At 38.6% G+C, this 19,002-nt stretch overlaps 1 protein-coding gene across 1 annotated transcript; it reads right to left on the reverse strand.

The window, feature by feature from the left end:
* Positions 1-1,563: 1,563 nt before the first annotated feature.
* On the reverse strand, positions 1,564-17,632 carry wars2 (tryptophanyl tRNA synthetase 2, mitochondrial). Its single transcript, XM_083535929.1, has 6 exons — positions 17,477-17,632; positions 6,037-6,294; positions 4,086-4,166; positions 3,523-3,605; positions 3,323-3,441; positions 1,564-2,436 (listed from the first exon to the last, which is right to left on the reverse strand). The coding sequence occupies exons 1-6, from the start codon at positions 17,579-17,581 to the stop codon at positions 1,988-1,990; spliced, it is 1,095 nt and encodes a 364-aa protein (XP_083392055.1). The 5' UTR covers positions 17,582-17,632; the 3' UTR covers positions 1,564-1,987.
* Positions 17,633-19,002: the final 1,370 nt, after the last annotated feature.

Here is a 19,002-nt window from a genome sequence, read left to right on the forward strand (position 1 = left end):
AAGCTGCACACGTGGAATTAAATAATAGGTGAAGACAAAATAACAACAATAATAACAACAATAATATCAATAATTCACTAAACAATAGATGATCAAAACACACGCACTATTATTATTATTATCATCATCATTTTTATTATTATTATTCAATTAAACGTGCATTTTCAGTGGATAATCTATTGTTTCGATATTTTTCGATAGATTATAAATATAATATTCCTTGCACTGCTAAAATTGATTTTTCGTTCCGGTTGAAAATTGGAGGCTTCTGAAGCGCTTTGAGAAGAACTTAATGTGCATGATGTCCTCGGACACTTCGTTTGGCCAAAATTAATAATTTTTATTTACAAAACAACCTCAAGGCTGTACAGTAAGAAACGTGTCAGAAAAGCATGCGCAACCCGCCTCCCCAAAACTACTAAAACCTATAAACATGGAAAAAACTTTTAAGAAATATAAAGAAAAGATGCGATGTAAAGAAAGTGCGATGTTTTCGTGTTGCATTGCTGAGAGCAGCTTTCACACTGCCCCCTGTCGTGCCAGCCAGTCAGAGAACCAAACGTGCGTTTGTGTGTTTTCAAGAGAAGCCTCACACTCCCCACACACACACACACACACACACACACACAGCTGAAGCTCAGACAAATCTCACAACGACTCCGATAAACATGAACTAAAAGCGGGATTTCGCGTTAGTCTGTTATAAATAAAACTCGAAATTAATCCACTACTCCATCAGGAAACAAGTACCAAAATCTTTTCATGTAAAAAAATAAACCCAGCAAAAGGTGCAAGAAATATGCACACTATGAATGAATAGGCCTAAAGCCTGGACCATTCAAGACATCTCGATATGTTCTTGCTGCTTCTCAGAGCACCTGTCATACATTTTTTAGATTAACCTCCTAACACAATCATTTTAAGAGAAATATTTTATTGCATATTTATTGTATGTGAAAGAAGCTATTTTCAGCGAACAGCACATTTCTGTACAGCACTTCATTACCTGTAATAAAGGGATGTAAAGCTGCAGTCCAGTCTGCTCTGGCGTAAAGAAAAACCCCATTTGATTCACTACACTGGACATTGTGGGCAGAGCACAGGGTATTTCATCTCCAAGTAAGATTTCCGCACCACACCTGCACCGCTGCGTGCATACACATACATTTTATAGCTGTTTTTTAATTGACCAGTTTTATAATATTAAGGAGAAATATGGCAACGCTTAAGAAAAACATTTACTTAAACGTTGGTCAAATACAGGCTGCTGCTCCGCTCTTTCTGCACAAATAGGCACCAGTGCTGATTTAAAGTGCAAGATTCCTGCGACTTCTCTCACCACAAGAGGGGAAACCAACCGATGGCCTTATTCCTGATTTACACTCCAGTTTATTGTTAAATTAATCTGGTGCAGAGTTCAATTTAAATAGTGTGTGTGTGTGTGTCAAAAAACATCTACCGCACACTGATATAGCTTCTATTTTTGCTTCACACTTTTGAACTTCGTTCCCTGGCCATGAAACTGTTAAGCAGAAAGAGAGAAAAAAAAAAGACAACCGCTGCCCAGTTTTCAATTTATTTGATCTACTGTAAAGAAAATGTCTGCAGATGTGCCCATCGATCAGATAATATAATAATCCCTATCCTAACCATATTTAAGGTAATGTCATTTCACAAGTACGTGTAAAGTCTATTTGATGTCACCTGTTCTTAAATAGAGCCCTTTATATATTAACTACTAAAAAACCTTTTTGTGTAATTTAAGACATCATATATAAGCAATAAAGGTTTGTATCTTCTTTGTAAACATGTACAGAAAAGTCAAGCATGAACTAAAATAAAACTAGAAAACTAGACAACGCAGACAAATAAATGGACAATTTATAATACTGACAACACTAACTAAACATTACAGAAATGTATCACCTATTAATATCTTATTCACACTGCTGTACATCCATCTGTAACAAATTGTGCCATTTGACAATTAGGAGAAGCCCACACGTTTCCTGACCTCCTGCATCATTGGGGCAGCCAGACTGCGGGCTTTTTCAGCTCCCGTGGCCAACACACTCTCCAGGTGACTCCTGTCTGCCTTGAGTCTTTGGATCTCCTGCCTGATAGGCTCTAGTCTCTGCACCACAGCGTCTGCCACCACAGCCTTGTACTGGCAAGTGTCCAGGCCTTTGGCTAACGTGACCACATCTTCTACAGTTTGGCCTGAGACAGCTGCATGGATGGACACCAGATTCGCCACGCCTGGCCGGCCTACTGGGTCAAAGGTGACCTCAGATGTGAAATCAGTCACAGCTCGGCGGATTTTAAATACTATGTCGTCAGGGGTGTCGGTGAGGAATATGGTGGCTAATTTTTGTGGATCTGACTTAGACATCTTGAAGGAGGGATCTCTTAACGACTTCACTTTCCGTGTAGAACCTGACAGGGAAAGAGCAAATGATCAAATCAACAAAATGTACCAATATAATAAACGAACAACTGTTTACTTTTAAAGTAAACACAGGACATATAATTGTTAATTTACAAATATAATATTGGACACATAAGGTTGAATAAAAATGTTTTTACTAATTTTAAACTACCCTGTTTTCTCACCCTAGTGGTGCCAGGAAACTGATGAATCCTGACAGCTAATAATTTGATATAGTGTGTAATTAATAGCATGTTTTTTTTTTGTTGTTGTTTTTTTTTTGCTTTGGTATTGGCACTGACATGTTGGTCCGGTTTGAGACACAAAATGAAAGCAGAGATTTTTGTCAAGTAATAAATAAACAAAAAAAAAAATTAAGAGCACTGTTCCAGACCAAGTTCCCATCATTACCCCCATCAAAATTAGGCGGAGAAATTGGCAATCTATTATCCCTCTGTCATGCTGAAAGAAGAGGAAGAGGAAAGTCCTTTAATCAAAGTGCCATGACGTGTATGATTGGTTTCATATTGTGTTCGTATGATGCAGATAATTGAGGAACGTAAAAGAGGCTCCGAGACGAGCTTCTCCTGCTGCTATTTTAACGTAGCCATCTGACTGACACAGTAAAAGGATATGTTTCCCCCGGTTCGGCTGATTGACTGTGCATGCGTGCAGGCAACACACACTGCTCGAGTCACAGAGAGAACTACTAAGCAACCAAGCACACATTTTATTAGAGCTGACTGCAAATATTCACGTTCACAATCTCGGTGAGTGATTCGTTTTAAATGTCTAATGTTCTGCCTTTAAAGTTCATTTCAGACCTAAAAGAAAAAACATTTGTGAGTATAAAGTGAACAGATTTGAAGTAAAAAAAAAAAAACAGTTACTTACTAAGGAGCGCACAAGGTTCAGGAAAAAGCTCTCCATATTTGTTGTTGAAAATACGGGCTAGGTCTTGGGCTAATTCTAAATGTTGGATCTGATCCTCCCCTACTGGTACATATGTGGATCTGGAAAAACATTAAACATCTAAATAGTATGCAGTCACCAGCACTATTTATACAGTGTGCAGCAAATACAGCAGGTCTTACTTATAGAGCAATATGTCTGCAGCCTGCAACACTGGGTAGGTATACAAACCCACACTTCCTTCATTCTTCTGTTTACTCTTCATCTAAAAGGAGAGAGGAACAGCACAAGAAAAAGAGAGAGAAAGAGATTATTAAGAGCAATCCATGTGGATATAAATACACAGATGAAAGAAATGGTAAGGCAACCACAGTACAATGAAACTCCTGCTAGAAACTGTGTATTTGTTCATCTGTACAACGATATTTCTCTCTTTCACACGTTAACACGTGCAGGCTGCATTCAAAGGCCGTTTTCCGCCACGTTTAACATGCACTCAGCTGTTGAGTAAACAGCAAGGCCTTTTCCCTGCAGCGATGAGAGGCTGCTGCCTGAGCTTTCTTACACACACACACACACACACACATTATAAAACTGAGCAGTGCTTCAGAAGCATCAGACACTACTCAATCCCTGCCAGGTGCAGAAATGCAGTACTGCAGGTTCTTATAAGAACACAAAGGCAACCCAAATTTTAGACCTGCTACCAGATTTTATTTTTCCCCCAAGTATGCAGAATTGTTACCTTCCACTGAGGTAGGTGGCGTAGGCGAGGCATGCTGGTCAGGCAGCCCAGAATCCAGGAGAGCTCAGCATGTTCTGAAACCTGCACAGGACAGAATGCATTCCGGTAAAATCCTACACAAACGCACCACAGATAATAAACAATATGCTTTTCGGTCTATACTGCTCACTTCAAAACCTATTGTGTATATCCACATAGTGGAATAAACATTAGGATAACTCCTCTGTATGAAGTGAGGAGAACAGTAGTCATTCAGCATACAGACACATTGACACAGAGAAATACAGACACAGACAAACAGATGGGCACACGCAGAGAAACAGGCAGGAACCCAGACAGCACATAGACATGGCACACAGGCAACTTTTTCCCAGTAAGCAGCCTCTTTGTATTCCTTATCTAGCCTAATAACACTAATGCCATTTAACTGGCACATCCTCTGGGGCTTAAAGAGTACAGACACTTAAAGAAATCTGCTTCATGCTAAAACCATGTGAGGGAACTTTCATGCAGGGCTTTTGGCAGTGTACATCCTGCCAAAAACTGAAAAGAAAAGAGGCACTAAACTCTTCTGTTTCAGAGAATTAAAGTTTATGGGTGCTGGCGACGTGGCTGCCATCTCCCTCGATTACAAAAGGCTTTGTAAAGACCCTGATGTAAACCGTGGCAGGAATTAACATTAAGCACAATTTTACACCACATTGTGAAGTATTTGGGTTTAGCCAAGCTAATAAATGTGAGAAGGTGTAAGAGGAGAATGAACTGCAGAAAATTATAAGGTTCCATTTACAAACACAAAACAGCAGACGGCAAAATGATTACTCTCTGCAAAACACTCAGTAGCCTGCAACTCGGCAACAGGGTTACATAACTTCGTAAAGTGTTAGTAGGGCTGCAGAGTAAAAAAATAAATAATAATTAAAAAAAACATAAATACTGATTATTCTTCATCCATATCAGCATTCAATTGAGATGAGAGGTTGGATTTTATATACACTAAGATTTATGGGCCAGTTTCAGTAAGTCCAAACTGACAGAAATATTCACATAAATCTTACTCTCTGGTGTGTGGATATTATTCCCGTAAAAAGGGGTGTAACCTCAACACACGCGCGCACACACTTTAGATCTGACTGATTTCAGATTGTCACCATTTTTTTCAATGAAGTCAAGTGTTTTCTTTGGACAGCACTTTTATTTTTACATGTGGAACAGTCCTGTGCTAGTGTGTTCAATGGGAGGTCTTTAGCCCTGCCAAGATATGTGGCATGAAGTTAAACTGGAATAAAAACAGAAGTGTGAGAGAGAGTGTGTGTGTGTGTGTGTGTGTGAAAGAACACCATGCAGACAGAACACAACCCTACTCATCAACTCTGTGTCTTTTAACTTCTGTAAGCACACACATACACGTGTCAGGTATCTGAATGCACGATCCGCTCGAGCTCATCCTTGAAAAGAAGGTTAGACGCTGAGTTGCTGCACACTGCAAGTCTATTATTATCATCTCTGCTCGCTTCATGTGGCTTACTTTGAAGTGACCGATGGAAATGGTTTTGAATATTTTCACTGACTAGAGAGATTTGTTGAGCCCACACTTAAGATAGGCATCAGTTTTATAAAATAAGCATGGAAACAAGCCTCAATTAAATAAACATTTATTGGTGGCAAGGATTCTCGACTGATCCTTGATTGGTGACTATGATAAATGAATCCTTGGCCATTCCTTATAGAACAACAAGCCATTTATCATTTTCTTGTCAGATTAAGTATAAAGAAGTCATACAAACTAACCAAGAACAGTTTAATGTGAAGTTGAGATGGTTTGATTTCCTCGTGTTCTGACATCAATACTGCTAAGTTTCGTTAAGAAGAAAATATTGAAATCTTGTTTTGAAAAAAAATTTATTCACTGTTATTATGCTATCACAAAAAGTTGCTGTGTGTGACTGACCACAGATTGCTGGAAAAGGATGGAGCGTGTAGGGTCAATGCCACAGGCTAGCAGGCTGGCTGCCATGTCCATGATGTTGCTCTGTAGTAATTCTGGGTTCTGAGGCTGGGTGATGGAGTGCAGATCAACAATGCTGTACAACACTGAGCTGTAGTCATTCTGCATGGTCACCCAGCTCTCCAGCGCACCAAGGTAGTTTCCCAGGTGAGGAATCCCTGTAGGCTGGATTCCTGAGAACACTCGCCCATCATGGAGGCGCTACAGAGAGATAGAGAGAGAAGTGTGTAAGGATAGGTATGAGCCAATAAAACACTGTGCTTAAGAGATATCAAAATCAGATACAACACAAGTGAGAATATTCCGAGCCTACACATACACATGACAGAGAAATTAAAACTTGATAAAATATACAAGTGGGAGAATGGACAATGCATGAGAATATAAGCAAATAAGAGGAAGTAAATGAGAAGACACCTGCACCAAGCCTGGATGATTAGCTTAGGAAATACAGACAATTCTGCTCAATAGTTTAGGGCTGTTATCAAAACGATCCATCTAAAGCACGTCTCACACACAGACTGTGTCCAACTGCTGAAGGAGCAGCAGAGCAAAAGCAGTTCATGGCCAATGAAAACACGGTCTACAGCCACTGAGTGTTTTAAGAGCTGCAAGTCTAAGGGCTAACATTCACTGTGACAACGCAACACAGTAAATCTACAAAAAAAAAAAAAAAAAAAAAAAAGCTCTGCAGATTACAAATTGTATCGCCAAATAGGAAACTTTTAACTGATTTCAAAAACACAGACATGACACGGGGCTCCTTCAAGAGAGGAAGCTTACTAACAAGCCTATTCCTTAGTAAATATCGTTCTGACTCAGCCAGGCTGCATTAGGTCTGGCACTGAGTACTGAGGGAGTGCCAGGCTAGGCAGCTTGATCCCATGTTGCCATGGCACTTTGCCCATCCTTAAGCACAGTGAGCTGAGGTGAAGAGGGCACAGAGAAATGTGCATGGTAAACGTACAAGACTGACAGAGAAATACGTTCAGGCAAGCAGTGAAGGATTGGGTGTTACAAAACATTTTAATTTCTGGCATTAAATAATAAATTTTTGGTAAATTCATACATTTTTTGTAATTGCTTTATCCTGGTCAGGTGGATCCTCAGTCAATTTAAAGAACAACAGTCATAATTTGAACGAATCCACCTGGATAGGACACCAGTTTATTGCATGCACTATACACATACACAGATACACTTATTCAAACCTGGGGCAATTCAGAAGGACTCAGAGGAAACCCATATAAAGTACATGAAAAACAACACATTCAATACACCTAGCTCAGGATTGAATCAATGACCCTGCTGCCCATATTTTGGTAAGTGATAAATTAAATAAATATTGTAGTACAGTACAGACCAAAAGTTTGGACACACCTTCTAATTCAAAGAGTTTTCTTTATTTTCATGACTATGAAAATTGTAGATTCACACTGAAAGCATCAAAACTATGAATTAACACATGTGGAATTATATATGGAATTATATACATAACAAAAAAGTGTGAAACAATTGAAAAATGTCATATTCTGGGTTCTTCAAAGTAGCCACCTTTTGCTTTGATTACTGCTTTGCACACTCTTGGCATTCTCTTGATGAGCTTCAAGAGGTAGTCACCTGAAATAATCTTCCAACAGTCTTGAAGCAGTTCCCCGAGAGATGCTTGGCACTTGTTGGCCCTTTTGCCTTCACTCTGCGGTCCAGCTCACCCCTAAACCATCTCGATTGGGTTCAGGTCCGGTGACTGTGGAGGCCAGGTCATCTGGCGCAGCACCCCATCACTCTCCTTCTTGGTCAAAGAGCCCTTGATGCCTTCAGTGTGACTCTACAATTTTCATAGTCATGAAAATAAAGAAAACTCTTTGAATGAGAAGGTCTGTCCAAACTTTTGGTCTGTACTGTATATGTGGTAAGTTGGAATGCCATGAGATGCCTTGGGTGCCATGTATATCACATACCTCAAAGCTTAGTCAAGGTAACGTACCAAAATACCAAACCAATTCAAATATGATGCATTAAATTCCATAAAAAAACAATCAAAATTAAAGTCCATTCTTTATATGATAACATAAACTTTAACTAGGTAAAGTTCCCCATTCCATATTATATTTTGGATAGTGTGGGACTGGATGTAACTGTATGAGCATAGCTTTAAGGTTTGGCTTGTTCAACTCTGATATTATCGTATGATCCAGATTCGGCTCAAGGCTAATGCCCCAGCTCCCCGCATATGACAACTAATGGAGAGTTATTAAGCAGCCAGCCTGAAGAAAAGAACAGCGTATTAATGCTATGTGATTGCGCAGTGGCCTGGATGCAGAGGGCCTCTCAGAGGTGTCAGGAGTGATTTTAGGGCACACAGCCTGAGTCTGGCTAATGTATGTTCTCACCTCACTCTGACAAACCAAACGCATGTTTCCCTTTCCCCTTTAGGCAGCTATTACCCTCTCAGACATGGTAATGTGTCATTTGAGACAATCATGCATAAGCTGAAACGAGGCTAAACTACCGGGAGGAATAATCATACTATCAGACCTCAAATCTACCAACACCTAGACATGTCTGAACTTGATGAAGAGGGCAAAAGTCTAATTCTGTTACTAAAACCTTAGCACTACTATACGAGAAATTGGTAACAATTAGTTTAAAGCTTTAAATGCCTCAACGATAGTCCCTACAAAGCTGAATGCCAAGCAGCAGGGGCTTAAAACGTATTACTAACAAGCCTGTGTCTTTCATTATTTACATCACTGACCCGTCTAAAAAACCAGGGAGAACTTGCCAGGTGCTATTTCTCCGATGGCGAAATGTTCAGAGGTGTTCACACAGAGTGGACCAGATGCAGATGGAAACTCACACTTCTTTTTTTTTCTCACACTTTTTTCTTTTTTATAAGCTCATTAACATTAATGGTACTCTGAGTCCCAAGGCTTCATCGGGCAGGTGGGGTACATACTGTTTCTGTACAGTCACCTAAGAGTGTCATAGCTCATTACGCTGCTGCTCTTCCGCATGACCTCAGTAACAATTTTAAACACCATGTCAACTAATGAACTTTAAACTACTATTTAAAAACAAGACAAAGGAAAAGCTGTGAAATATGTACAACATTTAAATAAATCCAATCACCTAAAGGACAACATGTCCATTTTCAGGCACAGTAAATTGAAATTCAAATATGGACCACCATAGATTTGTCAACTTACCTGTCTGGAGGAGTACAACTATTTGCTCACGTATCCTTTATAATAAGCCCTATTATTATATTAAGAGACAATTAAACACTAGGTTTAAAAAAAAAAAAAAAAAAGACTAATTTTCCATTACCTTTATATCGTCCTGCTCAGTCTGAACCAGACACTTCCTTTCCCTCGGTTAGTTCCTGATGACACGTGGCAGGTTTATAGTTACAATTTTGTGTGCTCTCTCCTCGTATTTTACACAGACAAGCATGACGGTACTGTACCGAAACAGGTGATGAAAATTTGCTCCACCAGCATCTAGCATATGGTGCATACATTAGCCGAACTGTATGTATAAGTATTTGACACCAAATAATCTGAAAGGTTTTTGAACTTGTGCAATTTATTATTGCGAAAATGTGTATATGTAGATACCCTGTATGTACACTTGTCTACTGCCGAGAGATTTTACAATGGTCAGAGCAAGTTTCTTACAATCAATCAATCTATCCTGCATTTCTAATAAAAGAGAAGTCCAGAGGACACTGTAGTGTATTAGATACATCTGTAATGCATGGCTCATTTCCACACACTGAAGACGCTGGAAACATTAGCGAAGGGGACGGAAAACCAGCGTCAGATCCACCACTATGCAAACAGCATAAGCTCCAAAAACAGCTCCTCAGAAGGCTACAGACTGGATTTGCTAGTTAGGAAAAAAACATCAGACACTATAATTTATTGTACTTTCGAAGGCAAAACATGATTCTGTTTCCTTTGCTTGTGTTAGTTCACTGACAGACTGAATCATTTGAAAGGTTTTCATATTAGAACATAAATTGATTCCAGGTCCTCAAACGCAGGAGATTTTATTTTTAAAGAAAAGAATATGACTGTTTTAAGAATTAAAACATTGCACAACAGAATTGTCTATTCTGGTTGTTCAAAAGTTTTATTATTCATAATAAAAATGATTTATTTATTATTTGTGTTTTATTTATTATCAGTATTATTTTTAATCTATTTTTCCAACGGCAGCTGACAAGTTCTGGTGGCATGGCAAAGGACAGGGTTTTACATTCATGCGCTCATTCTGTTATGTGTTATGTTTCTGCTGTAATCATTAAAACAGAGGCTCGTAACATGGATGCTCAACATAAGGGGACATAAACTGTGTACTTGTTGGTATGTTGACATTTTCTGTAAAGAGACATTAAGTTTACATTTTAACTGCCAATTTTGTAACTTTGTCCCTGTAAGGATTCAGACAGTAGAAAAATCTTTAAAATGGAGGGTTTCGCTGCGGTTTCTTAGTTCCATAAAAAGCTCAGGGATTTTTTTTATATTATTAACTTCAAAGGGTGAAAGAAAGACATAAAGACAGAAAGACAGAAAGAAAGAGCACATTTTGTTATGCTTTATTCCCTATTTAAAATTAAAGAAATATCAAAATATTTGATGCGTCTTGTATGTATCAGGATTGGACAATTAAAGTGGAGTTTCAGCATTTTCAGCATCCTGTCAGATCCATTTCCTACTTGCTAATTCTCCAAGTGTCCACCTCTGTAGGAATTCCATTTAGCACTAATTACACAGAGTCTACAATTGATCTGCCATTTAACAAGTTAAAACAGGCATCAGGCTGAAAAACTAGGCCGCTCCTGCAGTCTTGCTCCCACACCCTCTCACCCGGCCCTGCTGGATCTACTATCAGACTCCTGTTCAAGTGAAATACTGAACATGAGAGAAAGTTTAGTGGTCCTAATGCTGCTTTAAAAGGTCTGATACAGTGGGGCACCATGTGTTTTCTCTGCATTGAAACACACTCAGCTTGAAGCAAAGTGCGAATGACCTAAAATAAAAACAGAGCGAGCAGAATGGAAGGCATTTGGGAGGTGGAGGGGGGATCCAGAGAAAGCAGTGGATGAACAAGCTGCCGAAAGAGAGAGACAGACAGAGAGAGAGAGAGTCGAGGTATTTTAGGGGAAGAAGGGCAGTGTTCATGAGGTGGGGTGTGGGGGTGGGGGAACGTTTGATTAAATCTGCGGTTGACATTTCGGACAGGTGAGATTGATGAGGTTCCTCCGCACTTCACACTGTGCAGAGAGTGCAGGGAAAAGAACAGAAACGTGCAGTGTGGAGAGCCAGGGCCAGGGGCCCTCTTGCACCGTGGGGTCCCCAATCTGATTAATGGCGCTGAAGTCCCTTCAAAAACAGCGCTTGCAGGAGAAAAGGCTGTGCCGCACTCCAAAAATAACCAGGCCAGGACAGCTGCACCACTACGCACCGCTGCTCGAAAGCCCATGGGGCCAGAGGCCTAAAGCAGTCAGAGCCGTTTAGCACCACTGACTTTTATTACTATACCATCCACACACTGCTAATAACCTTACAATAGTCACTAAATAGATGATTATTATTATTGTGAAGGCTTTTTATTAAGACACAAAAATTGCATTGTAATAAAACATGAGCATTAAAAATCACTCCTGAGCAAATGACACTAAAGACACATACAGTAGTAGCACAAGAACACAAAAATACAGGTTTTGACCATCACCATAAAATATTTTTGCCTTTACACATAATGGACTGGAGTGTTACCCAACTAATAACACATTAATCACATAAAACATGCAGCTAAGCAGAAACAACCTACACACACCTCATAAATTTATCAATATAGAATTATGGTAATGCTCAGGCGTAGCTCTGGCCAACATCCTATTCTCCCCCTCAGCGTCTTTCCTCATTGCTCACACTGTCTAATTTCCTCCAGTACAAGCAGTGAATGTTGACTTGAGCACAACCCAAAAGTGTGATACCAGATAGTCTCGTGGTACAACTTAATTAAAATTTCCTGAAAGTGCAAGTCTACATGGAGGATGATGCAAGATACTACTAAGACTCCAGTGGAGTTTAGAGCCAAAACACAATGATTGAATTATCTGGGGGAAAAAAAAGTAAAGTCTACAAAATCTAAGGGATGCCTTTTTAAGCGCATGTTCATTCTTCATTGTGATGAACCTAAAAATAACAAAACAATGCGAGTTAAAGTGCTTAAGTGACATGTAAAAACAAATGATTATATAAATGATAGAACTCATTTAATCAGGCTTGCATGGTGTACGGTTCTCTTCCCCTTGTTCATTCTCCTGCATGCTGCTGAGAGTTAATGGTTTTAACTGACGTGAGAGTGAGTACATTGGGATCTTATGGGAGAATTAGGATGTTTCCTCTGCGTTAAGGCACAAAGCTGACATGACTGATATCAGCCATTAAGACCACAGGCGATTAAGAGCTGCATAGGGAATTCTGTGTTTTATCACACAGTCAGAGATCTCAGCCCGCAGAGAAACAATGCCACACAATACAACATGCATAAGGCCAAACAGAACAATTTCAAATATTCACTTAGCACAAAAAATTAAATAAAAATGACTTTAGACCAAGCTAATGGAGTATTAATCCCCCCCCTTTCAAATTATAGATTACAGCTAGTTCAACAAAGTACAATTTTCTGTAAGCAAATCTTTGATACTGGGAGAGATTGACAACTTGTTATTGCCTTTAAAAAAAGAAATGAAATCATTAAAAAGTGGATAAATTTTGTAAGGTTATGTAAGATTAAATCAAAACCCATTGCAGAGGTTCCCTCCTCCCCCACAAATGTTTACATACCATCAACTAAGATTTTATTAGGTTAGGTTTCCAGATCCAGACATTTTGAACATGGAGCATATAGTTCACCTCAATATTAGTTTACCATGGCTAAAATGTCTTTTCAAAAACTTTCCCTGCCAAGAATATCCTCAATGTTTTGACGAACGCAACACCTCGGGGCATTGTGAATGTCCACGCTTGTGTTTAGTCGCCACACATTTGAAAGACGTTAAAACAAACGAAAACACCTCGTTTCTGATGTTGTTGCTGTTAATGAAGGGGTGATGTGATGGCTTTGAGAGCTTACTATTACTTGCCACTAGATCTGTGTAGTGTTCACCCCCTGCCGTCACGGCACACACCTCTCCAGCATCCCTAGCGACATGCTGCCTAACAAAACACAGACGGGCTGGCGGTCAGCACACATTCCATCACATCGAGCGCGCAGCAGCCATCAAGGAACTCAGCTCGTCAATCATGTACAGAGACAGGACTGAGCTGCAAAGGTGCACTTCAAACACTCCAGAGCACAATTAAGGCTCTGTAATTAGGCCATTGTTGTACTTAATCTCAGCTGTAACTGAAACAAGTGACTAGGGTTAACAGTGCATTAATACACTCAAGCTGTACTCTGTTCATGAATGTGTGAGCCATTTAAATAGGTGGAAATAAGCCAAAAAACAGAATTTTTAGGATAACACATTTTCTGGCCAATATTCTCTTGTATTCAGTACAATAATTCTTTGTTTAAATATGGCACAGATTATCACTTTGCAACCTAACAGAGTTCCCCAAACACTTGACTAATATTGACATGGAACTCCGCTATTCAAAACACATTCATCTTTTAAAAACTGCCTGAAACATGAGGCAAATATTCTTAAGAGCAACTATATGAGGTAATCCTATAAAGGTAAAGTGCTCCTACCTTATCTATATCTATCTATATTGTTTTTTTTTTATGGAGTTTTATGTTGAAATAATGCAATTTATTAATACAAAAAAAAATTACTAATTAAAAAATGAAGTAAAATGTTAGTACAGTACTGTTCTAGCAGTGCCCTGTGAACAAAGCATGGTTCATGGTTTGGTAAGGCTGCAGTTAAAGAACTTGAAAGTCATGCACAGTCCTGACCTAAACCCCAGTCAACACCTGTGTGAAAAAAGTTGAACCCCGAGTGTCAGGCCTCTTTACCTAACAAGTTACTGACCTCATAAACTCTTAGGATGCCTATGACATATGCACAGTAGTATACAATCAGGGTGTTAGCTACTACAGGTGCATCTCAATATATTAGAATATCATTAAAAAGTTGATTTATTTTAGTAATTCAATACAAAAAGTGAAACTCGTATATTATATAGATTCATCACACACAGACTGATATATTTTAAGTGTTTATTTCTTTTCATTTGGATGATTATGCCGTACAGCTAATAAACATGAAAAAGTATGAACATGTACAGAACTCAATACTCAGTCAGGTCTCTCTTTGCATGAATTACTGCAGCAATGCGGTGTGGCATGGAGGTGATCGGGCTGTGATGCTGCTGACGTTATGGAAGCCCAGAGTGCTCTGATAGCAGCCTTTAGCTCTTCTACGTTGTTGGGTCTGGTGTCTCATACCTTCCTCTTTACAATATCCCACAGATTCTCCATGGGGTTTAGGTCAAGGGAGTTTGGTGGCCAATTAAGCACATAAATACCATGGTCCCTAAACCAGGTATTAGTTTTTTTGGCAGTGTGGGCAGGTGCCAAGTCCTGTTGGAAATTTAAATCAGCATCTCCATAAAGCTGGTCAGCAGAGGGAAGCATGAAGTGCCTTTAACACTTCCTGGTAGACGGCTGTGCTGACCTTGGACCTGATAAAACACAGTGGACCAACACCAGCAGATGACATGACTCCCCAAACCACCACTGACTGTGCAAACTTTACACTGGACCTCAAGCAACTTGGATTCTGTGCCTCTTCTCTCTTCCTCCAGACTCTGAGACCTTGATTTCCAAACAAAATGCAAAATCTTCTTTCATCTGAAAAGACGGCTTTGGCCCACTGAGCAACAGTCCAGTCCTTTTTGTCCTTTTCCCAGGTAAGACACCTCTGACGTTGTCTCTGGTTCAGAAGTGGCTTGACACAAGGAATGCGTCAGTTGTAGCCCATGGATACGTCTGTGTGTGGTGGCTCTTGAAGCACTGACTCCAGCTGCAGTCCACTCTTTGTGTATCTCCCCCAAATTCTTGAATGGGCTTCGTTTAACCTTTTTTTACCACATTTTTTCCCCTACATTTAACTTTCCATTAATGTGCTTGGATACAGCACTCTGTGAACAGCGAGCTTCTTTAGCAATAACCTTTTGTGTTTTACCCTCCATGTGCAGGGTGTCAATAATCATCTTCTGGACAACTGTCAACTCAGCAGTCTTCCCCCATGATTGTGTAGCCGGAGCCAGACGGAGACACCATTTAAAGGCTCAGGTGGGCTTTGCAGGTGTTTGGATTTAATTTGCTGATTACAGTGTGACACCACAAGTTTCCAATATTGAACTTTTTCACAATATTCTAATTTTCTGAGATACTGAATTTTGGGTTTTCATTAGCTGTAAGCAATAAATCATCAAAATGAAAAGAAATAAACTATGAAACATATGTATGAACAAACTGGCAGACAAAAAAGTGCAAGTTTTATTTGTTTATTTATTATATACTAATTTGTTAATTATATTATATATTTATTAAAGTGGTAGTTTCTAGCGAGGTAAAAATGTACACAATTAGAAAATAAAATACTGACCCTCTAATAAAATGATGCCTGAACAAAAGTGGCCCCTTTGCTTGGACTGTGTTTTAAAAAAAATGAGATTGGCTACAGTCAGATACTGAATGATATAGTGCAGTATATCGTAGGTGTATGTAATAAACTGTTTGTGGTGGCCACTAACGTAATGCAGACACAGAATTTCTAATTACATGCAAAATATGGGTATAAATATGTATTGTGTGTACGTAGTTATTCTGCCATCACAAATATTGCAGTCATATACTATAGATATACTGAGGGGAAAATAAAGTTAACTAAAGTATTTGTACAGCAACAAGAATCATTTGCTGCATAATATTGTAGAAATACTGCCTGCTGATATACATTAGCAAGTGCTTAATGAAAGTGCTTGAGTATAATTGAAATAATTTTTGATGCAGCCTAAATGGCATTGAATTAGAATTGAATAGTATATACATTTTATTTTAATATAATATTAATCTGAACTACTACACAAGGGGACAACAGCCTGTGAATTATCTCTAGTTTTTTTTTTAGATCAGTCTAACCAATTAACAGAAGACTTTGTTGGAACAAAAATAAAATGTAATAATATATTGCGTATGCGTTTGTGTGTATATATATATACATATACACACACATAATGTATACACGACACACACACACAGTATATATACACACCAACCAGGCATTTATGGCCACTGATCAGGCATTATGACCACCTGCCTAATATTGTGGTGTTCCCCCGTTTTCTGCCAACTTCTTCAGCAATTTGAGCTACAGTAGCTCATCTGTTGGATCAGACCTACACGGTCCAACCTTTGCTCCCCACGTGCATCTATGAGCCTTGACCACCCATAGGGTCTCCGCTTTACCACTGTTCATTCCTTGAACCACTTTTGATAGATAGATAGATAGATAGATAGATAGATAGATAGATAGATAGATAGATAGATAGATCGATAGATCGATAGATCGATCGATCGATCAGCAGGCCAGGAACAGCCCAAAGAGCTGCAGTTTTGGAGATGCTCAGACCCAGTCATCTAGCCATCACAATTTGGCTCCGTCAAATTTGCTCAAATCCTTAGACTTGCTCATTTTCCTGCTTTTAACTCTCCTCTTTGAGGACAATATGTTCATTTTCTATCTAATGTATCCCACCCACTAACAGGTGCCATGATTAAGAGATAATCAGTGTTATTTACTCACTACTCATAATGTTATAATGTATATATACAAAGAGAGGCAGGGAAGGAGAGAGAACGCCGATTAACATGATTAATAACTATTTCTATAAGCAGTGTGAATTTTACAGAAGAATGTTTTCTTATCTAATGTCTTTTATCAAAGTACTGTTCACACCATCTCATGTGCTATGATACCACCTGTAGATCTGCACAGACATTCTGCATCCTTTGAAGAATCACTTCTTGGTTTAGATTTTTACAAAGATTTTTTTTTAAACATGTTTTTACATCAGACTAAATGGACATGCCTAATATTACAGTGTAAACCTTGTACAGTATAACGTGAGCGTTGCTGTTTTTGGGCTGAGAAAACTGATTAATTCAACTATTTAACACCATGTTCATAAAGGACCACAAAACAATTTTCACAGTGTGCATCTAACACTCAGGAAAAGAAGTCTTGACTGTTTTCTGGAGGATACCGTAGTTATACTAGGCACAAATTCACTGTGTCAGTGTATTTCATGTGTTCCGATACATACATTATTGCCCTAAAATAAATTCATACCTTCACTCCGGATACTTTTTCGTTGCAAAACGACCTTGTATTAAAAGTTTCCTTATGAATGAAACCTAAAAGAGGTCTCATGTTCCTTCGCATGGAGACCGCCATCTTGAATTTACACAACACAGCTTGTACGGTGTCCCATAAAGTCCATTCTCCAAACTCGTTACACCACCACCACCACTTAATAGTGCATTGATCTGTTCTCTGCCATAAGAACGTAAGATGTGACAGAATTAACTTAAGGAAAACAAAGATGGATGAAAGAACGAACAATACTATTCAATGCAATATATATATATATATATATATATATATATATATATATATATATATATATATATATATATATATATATATATAATATTTTTTTTTTTTTTCTAAATCTGTATGTTGATGTGGTTGATTACTTGTCACATCTACATTACAGCACAGTGAAGTTCTTTTGTTGCATATCTTATCGATGTTATGAAGCTGGGGTCAGCCATGATACAATGGCCTTGGAGCATAGATGGTTAAGGGCCTTTAGATCCTTTAGATCCTTTATTATTCCTTCAATAACATCTGCTGTTAATTTCTCCCACCTTTACATCTGGTTGCATTTTTATACTTTCATATTCAGGATCATCTCCTCCGGCATTCAGAATTCTGTCTCCTGAAACTCTGATATCTGTATATAGATATCGCAGAGGAACTGTCAGTGCTATGTAGAGTTTCTCTTATTCAGACTCATAGCCCCTAGGCTCTGTTTCCTGGCCACCAAATAGATTTTTTTTTTTTTTTTACTTTGCACCTCCATTATGAAGCTCTTTCCATCAAAAAGTGCAGGTTGTTTTTCTTTCTTTCCCTTGTCATTTGCTTTTCCTGTGCAGGAAAGGTGGTTTAATTTAATTCCAGCTTCTTCTCACGTTCTCCTCCACTTATTCCTGGAAGAGACTTTTTGTACAGTAATCCGGTGGTTCTATTCTATCAGGAATACTGTTAAGAATTGATTATTTTTAATTTGTTTAATACTTTGAGTACGTGTTGTTTAATGATACTTATGTCTTCATTATTGTACAAAAATAGTGAAATATGAAGATTAATTAGAAAAAAGGTGGTACTGAGTTTTTGTTTAACAGTAAACAATAATATAATCTAAAAATAACTTTTATTTCTGGATTGACTATTTTTATATTTGTTTAGCCATTAGTTAGTCATTAGTTTTTATAGTAATATTGGATCTGGCATGGAGAAGCTGGTGTTGGATCTATGATAATCTCAAATGTTGAGCTATTTTATGAGTTGCTCAGTAGCTCCTGGTTCCATAACCTCAAATGACTGTATAAGACTGTAGAAAGGACATTACTTATTATCTTGCATTCCAGTGCTCATGTTAGTTCTCACTCTCTGTGTTTGGAGTTGCTTTCAAGATTTATAATCACACTCTTGATGTCACCCAAATGAGGATTAGTTCCCCTTTTAAATCTGGTTCCTCTCAAGGTTTCTTCCTCATAACATCTAAGGGAGTTTTTTCTTGCCACAGTCGC

This window comes from Silurus aristotelis, assembly GCF_946808225.1.
Source record: "Silurus aristotelis genome assembly, chromosome: 3".
Classification (NCBI taxonomy): Eukaryota; Metazoa; Chordata; class Actinopteri; order Siluriformes; family Siluridae; genus Silurus; species Silurus aristotelis.

What these genes read in the sequence shown, in the direction of transcription:
- wars2 (XM_083535929.1), bottom strand. Translation starts at nt 17,581, where the DNA reads ATGGCGGTCTCCATGCGAAGGAACATGAGACCTCTTTTAGGTTTCATT. An exon ending in AAAAAGTATCCGGAGTGAAG is followed by an intron (nt 6,295 to 17,476) that starts GTATGAATTTAT and finishes ATCTCTCTGTAG; the next exon opens with CGCCTCCATGATGGGCGAGT. An exon ending in TCCTTTTCCAGCAATCTGTG is followed by an intron (nt 4,167 to 6,036) that starts GTCAGTCACACA and finishes TGTCCTGTGCAG; the next exon opens with GTTTCAGAACATGCTGAGCT.